Source organism: Teleopsis dalmanni, chromosome 1, assembly GCF_002237135.1.
Source record: "Teleopsis dalmanni isolate 2A chromosome 1, ASM223713v2, whole genome shotgun sequence".
NCBI lineage: Eukaryota > Metazoa > Arthropoda > Insecta > Diptera > Diopsidae > Teleopsis > Teleopsis dalmanni.
Genome location: NC_051846.1, coordinates 21,453,806 through 21,459,955, shown reverse-complemented (window position 1 = coordinate 21,459,955; position 6,150 = coordinate 21,453,806). Strand labels below are relative to the sequence as shown.

The window sequence follows — 6,150 nt, the reverse complement described above, 5'->3', positions numbered from 1 at the left end:
TTTTTGTTTTTTGCTTCTCAACTAAAATATAAAATTAATAATTTCGTTTTTATTCGTTTACAGTTTATAACTTCGTTTAAATATTGTATACACATAATAAGATATGACTTTTTTTTGACTAATGACACTTAAATATCCTTTCAGATCGAGACTTTTAATAAGTAAGTAAAATATACTTATATAAAAAACACTTAATTGACACCTTAAACAGTGGGGAAGCAGTAGTAAAGTGACTTCAGCACATAGAGCAGTACTACTATTTACTTTATATAAATGTATATATATATATATAAAAGGAAAGAGATTCATACACCTATAATGCCTAATAAACAACAACTTTTTTAAAAATTTTATAATATTAAATTACTTTTAATACCCCATAACTACAGAACAATTAAGTATTTCTTAAGATTTAAACAGTTGAGCCACTAGACAAGTCTGTATTATGTTCAGCTGCTAGTACAAGATTTAGCTCACTTGTATCTGTTGTTGCTGTATGCAATTCAGCAGATTGTGACAGCGTTACGGCTGGCTTATGAGTGGGAGAATGATTTGGTGTGCTATTGCTACTTTTTGGCTTACGAAACCAATTACCCAAACGTCTGCGTCCTAATGAACCGGTCTGATATTCATTGCTTGCATTACTATCACGTTGCTGTGTTGACTTTTTAGGTAAAGTATCACTGCTGAATTTTGGTGCGGATTTTGCTGGCGATTCGGGTACTGAGCTTTCGCCACTTGTCGCTGATGTAGTGCCAATTGTATTCACATCGTAAATATATTCACGTACACGTATGCTAGGTAAACCACTCTCGCTTTCTGGCATTTCATAATCTGATTGATCAGAATAGTCACGCTCTTCGTAATTATATTCAAAGCCTGTCATTTCAGAGACATACAGAGCTTTACCACCAAATTGCCGTTCCAGTGCCAGCGTATTAAGGAAACGATGTTTACGATTAGCTGAACGAAAACTAAAATCGTACCATTTATCGAGTGACTCACAGTAGATGCGCAATGAGTTTTTAATGGTGTGACCAAACATTTTGCCATCACGTACATTCACTACACGACAGCGATCAAGAAATATGCGTCCCTTGTAGATGAATTGACTACGTTTTATTAGATCGCGTTTACAATAAACCAATTGGTTGTCGAATAGAAAGAGCGTACAACTGCTGTTCCAGAGATTCTGTTTTTGGCGTGTAGCATCGATTTGTAAAAAGAAACGTGTGCTATGCAAATGTAGTGGAGGACCTTTAAAATTTTGAAAACTGGCTTGATGTCGCGCAATGGTTTCACTATGTCGTTTGCCTAAAGGAGATAATTATTTAATGAATAAGTTTTTAATATTTTAAAAGATAAAGTATTTACCTTCATTAACAGCTTCTGTTATGCTTTTCATAGCTTCCAATGCCATATCTATAGTTTCTTTTGTATCGTGTATATCCAATTGACTAGCATCTAATTGCTCTAATTTACCTAGATCATATGTCCTTGCTTCAGTTGTATGTTTTGTTGCTGTTTTCAAAATTTCCGCTAAATGCAAGGGGTAACGACATATGCGTTGAACAGGTGCCAGTAGATGTGCGGAAAGCGGTAATTCAGCAAGGTTTTCCGATTCTCGACAGCTGTAAGAAAATTTGGAATATAAATAATATGTATAAAAAAAAAAACATATTAATAGCAGTAAAAAAATTTATATTCAATTAAATTCTATAACAGTAAGTAATTTTCTTGTTTTCACAAAGGAACAAAATATAATCTAATAATTTAAACTTGAATAAGTACATTAACTAGTGGCTAGCAAAGATTGTAACAAGGAAGAGATATGCTAGAAAATTGCTTGGCAGTTTTCGAACAGTGTATTATCGGTAGATGATATTATCAGGGAGGGCATCTGTTCGTTTCAGTCTCACCCATCCAACTACGACACTTGTTATGACCGTTTGTCATAGTATTTTTCCCTTTCCGCTTAAAATATTTTTAAAACGTGGTTTCTAAAGCATTAATGGTTATTTCTTTTAATGAAAAGTGTTGCTCTTTTTTGAAGTACAGGAACAAGAAGCAATCATTGTTAAGAAAACATGTTATCTTGTTGAAAAATTATTGTCAATACAAACACCAAACCAAGTGTTGTCAGGTAGTCAACGGCACTTGGTCGGCATGGTGAAAGAGTGGTTTCGGAATGTAGACTCGTCCATTTCGACGTCCGACTCGACATTAAAGAATTATTTGTTTCCTCATTTCTTGGAATAGTTTATCATAGCAGCATTTCACAGTTATAAATGATGGTATTTTTTATTTAAATATGGTAGTAAGTTTATCTATATCAATATGGAGAACATATCAACACTCTCAAAAGGGAGTACACAAGTAATATCAACATCCACATCAAAACTCTTGCTTTTCGAATCTACATAAGAAGTACTTAAAAATTTTCGCGGATTAAATCCATTGCTTCATGAGCCAAAACTTCCCAGTCACTATGAACTACAAAAATTGTACTCAAATGATAAAAAGTTTTGGGGGCACATATTGCGAACCTTACAGTTAATGTTAATGTTAATGTAAATGTCTGAAATGTCCAGCTCAGGGACAGCTGTTTAGAATTGTTTATACTCATAATACAAAAAATCCCTTTTTGGTTCCCATATATAATATTAACATATATAGACATATATAACCTTTTCATATTTCTTATAAGATATAATATACAGTCAAACTTTCCATAACTCGAACTGCTTCTAACTCAAATTATATAGAGTGCAACAGAGTTTAGAGAGCAAATTACATACAACTACAAAAAAATTCTTTAACTCGAAGACTTCATAAGTCGCACCTTTCCTTTTCAAAATAGTAATCCGAGTTATGGCAGTTTGATTGATATATATTTGTAAGATAGATAAGATATAATATATATATAAGATAATATATATATATAAGATAATATAAATATATAAGATAATATATATATGTATAAGATGTAATATATATTTAAGATATATATTTATAAGATATATTGACTAAGGTCCTCGATTGCAATTCCGAAAAAAATATAATATATAATATATAAATATATATAGGTTACATACAGATATACATTTTTTATATATTATAAATAATTATAATAAATTCCTAATTCATATCACGTAAACATTATCATACTTGTCTAATATAATCCTCGCATCTTTAACACGATCATAGGTTTCCAATTCAATAAGAGCACGGGGATATGCATTACAATAGGTTGAGTAACAAAGAAACCCTTTGTGCTGTAGATAAAAATATACCATTTAATTATATTTTATGAAACCTTTAAAATTTTTACAATTACCATTTTTAGAAACACTTTGGCGACTTGATTCTGTTCGATTCCCTTACGTAGAGCCTCCAGAAATCTTCTTTGGAATTTGTAAATTGCAGTTATATTCGAAAATATCAGTCGAATGCTGTTAGGCGAAAAAATATCAATACGTTTGCTCATAGCCGGTAAGTAACTGAAATCGATTAAAAGAGAAAAATTTTAATTTTATACACTTTTATTGGAGTAAAATAATACTTACCCCTCGCATATAGAAGCCAAAAGTTTCACATAGTTTGCTTCTGTGTCCAAAAGTTCTTTAACAGCACTGCGTCGCAAGATATCACCGCCATCCATAATGACATTTAAACTACGTGACGGCGCTAGTGCATTGCATTCTCCTCCATTCACATTCACATTTGCAGTTGCCGTGTATGGAGGAGATTCGATGACGATTGTGGTTATGTTATTCATATCAACGTTGTTTGCGCTATCAGCAATGATTTCTGCGCTATGTGATTTGGTTGCAGGCACTGAAGTGGGCATTGGCATTCTTGTTGTTAGTCTTGTAGCAGATGTTGGTAAAATGGCGCTTTGCTGGATTTGCGCCAAATGTTGCATAAAGAAAGCATCTGTGTCAGGGTATTGTATGATGCGTACAAACTCCTTTGGAAACCAACCCAACTCAATATCTAAAATCTCATCAACAAGTCTACCATCGTCCTTTTTGAATCTGCCAAACCACCAGGGACCAACTTCCTTGCGTAATACTTCAATGAGTGTACCACGCTCGAGACCAAGTTCTTGTGGTCCAGTGGCAGTGAAACTGTACAGTACTTCAGCATAAATGGGATAATTGTGGGGACCTGTAAAATGAAAAAAAAAAAAAACAACAAACAATCATTAGACACCAGCTAAGAAGACAAGTTCAAATGCAAAAAGTGAATGGCTACATTGAAGATTGCAAGCAATTAAGTTTAATTATTTTGAACTCTGCAACACATTTAACTCATAAATGGATTTGGCAGCGCATTTGCCACTTTACAATGCCATTAAGTGCACATTGTGCAGCAGAGCATAAAATGAATTTATAATTGGCAAACGGAACCACTTACCATCATCATGTGAGGCTACACTATCACTGTCGCTCTCATCTAAGTCTGAAAAGAAAAAAACTATTCTGAAAAAAATCCATTAAAAAAAATCGCAATTTTTAACTCACCTGCTCTGTTAATACCAAAGGTTTCCAAGCCATTTGGTTGGCTTATGGAACGTGTGGGCAAGGACGCAGGAGCTTCACGTTCATTATAGATTTCCATCTTTTTTAGTATTTTAGCTTTGGCATTTAACGCAGCAGAAGTTTGATCCGTCATACTGGTAGCTTTAGCGGAATTCGCTCTACGCAGTGCACGTAGCTTTGGTGAATCCTTTATAGGAATAAAAATAATAATTTGCTCTTAATAAAGTTTCATAAAATCATAAATTTAAGTATTGTAAATTTTCTGTTTAATAAAAATATTATAAAACCACTTCTAGGTGGTCATGATGAACAATCCAATTATCATTAACAGGTATATATAACTTACCTCTATTCCATTTATTTTATTATTTCTTGAACAGCCACCACCCGCAGCTGCTATTGCACGCGCGAACTGCTCATCGTTCTCCAACTCTATTTGTATGCCGGAATCGCCGCTGTTGCATTTGTCGCGTCTATTGTACTTTGTTTTACGTCGCTCCTTCGACGAACGCCAAATAAGCGGACCGAAACGATACTTGCCTGCTGTGCCATCAACAATGTCACTGTTTGGTAGCTCAGTGGTAAGCGTCGGTTGCCCATTCGGAAGAGCAGCCTCAGGAATTTGTGTGCTAGTTGTTGTTGCTGCCGTTGTTGTGCTGATTTTTGTTGGGCGCGCCTGTTGTGGGAGTTGCTGTGGTTGGCTTTTGTTGAAATTTGTTAAAGTTCTTTTAAATTTTTGGAGCACCCCAACACTTTGGCTTGTGGGCATACGTTGAATTGCATCGTTGCCGGTGCCGTTTATTTGCAATGCCAAATCATCACATGCCGATGAAGATGTAGAAGTTGTCGCAGAATAGGAAGCTGTTGGTACGGTTAGGTGGTTTGAACTTTTTGGCGCATAATTTATGGGTTGCTCTAATGCAGCATCAGTTAAGCAGGGACTAGAAACTGCTCGTATTTGATGTGACTGAAATATAAAATGGAAAAAAATAAATGAAAGTTAATGTTTTCGCAATGGAACAAGTTTTGATGAAATTTAAACATTAAAAATATTTTTATTTTAAACTTTATAAATTTTAAATTCAAACAGTACGTCGTTACTTTAAAGAGAAAGAAAAAAGTAAACTAATGTAGAGTCATCTATCTAAGTAACAAGTTTTAGTTTAACCTTAATTGTTTTTTGTTTTTCTTTATAAAAGTGATTCTATGCAGCATCTATGATCAGTGAAGAAAAGGGAAAATATTATGATACCTAAAATTATTTTATTATGCGGCACAACTCGGACTATGCAAGGAAGAAAACGATGATGAATGGATCATAGTGATGATGATCCAAGAATCTATTGTATGTGTTCCGAAAGCTTCCAAGACAGAGTTTAAGTTTATTATTCAATTCTACAACATCCTTTGATTTAAACTTCTAGAATTTTTTTGAGTTTTTGTTATAGAAACCCGTACTTTTATGAATTCTTGTCATAGAATCCTAGAACTTTTATGAATTCTTGTTATGAAAACTCACAACTTTAATGAGTTCTTTTATAGAATCCCATAACTCTTATGAGTTCTTGTCATAGAATCTCACAACTTATGAGTTCTTGTCAGAGAG

General features: G+C 33.8%; 1 protein-coding gene across 4 annotated transcripts in view; it reads right to left on the bottom strand.

The window, feature by feature from the left end:
* Positions 1–6,150, bottom strand: part of LOC119672468 — a 111,823-nt gene continuing 105,673 nt past the window's right edge. For 3 of the 4 annotated variants that reach the window (XM_038083529.1, XM_038083531.1, XM_038083530.1), the window contains 8 exons: positions 4,891–5,511; positions 4,527–4,731; positions 4,420–4,464; positions 3,567–4,170; positions 3,338–3,500; positions 3,169–3,275; positions 1,375–1,631; positions 3–1,314 (listed from right to left, as the gene is read on the bottom strand). In XM_038083529.1, coding sequence (XP_037939457.1) covers positions 413–1,314; positions 1,375–1,631; positions 3,169–3,275; positions 3,338–3,500; positions 3,567–4,170; positions 4,420–4,464; positions 4,527–4,731; positions 4,891–5,511 — 2,904 coding nt within the window. In that variant the 3' untranslated portion in view covers positions 3–412. Of the gene's footprint in view, positions 1,315–1,374; positions 1,632–3,168; positions 3,276–3,337; positions 3,501–3,566; positions 4,171–4,419; positions 4,465–4,526; positions 4,732–4,890; positions 5,512–6,150 lie in introns of all 4 variants that reach the window. The other variant, XM_038083528.1, reaches the window with a different exon arrangement.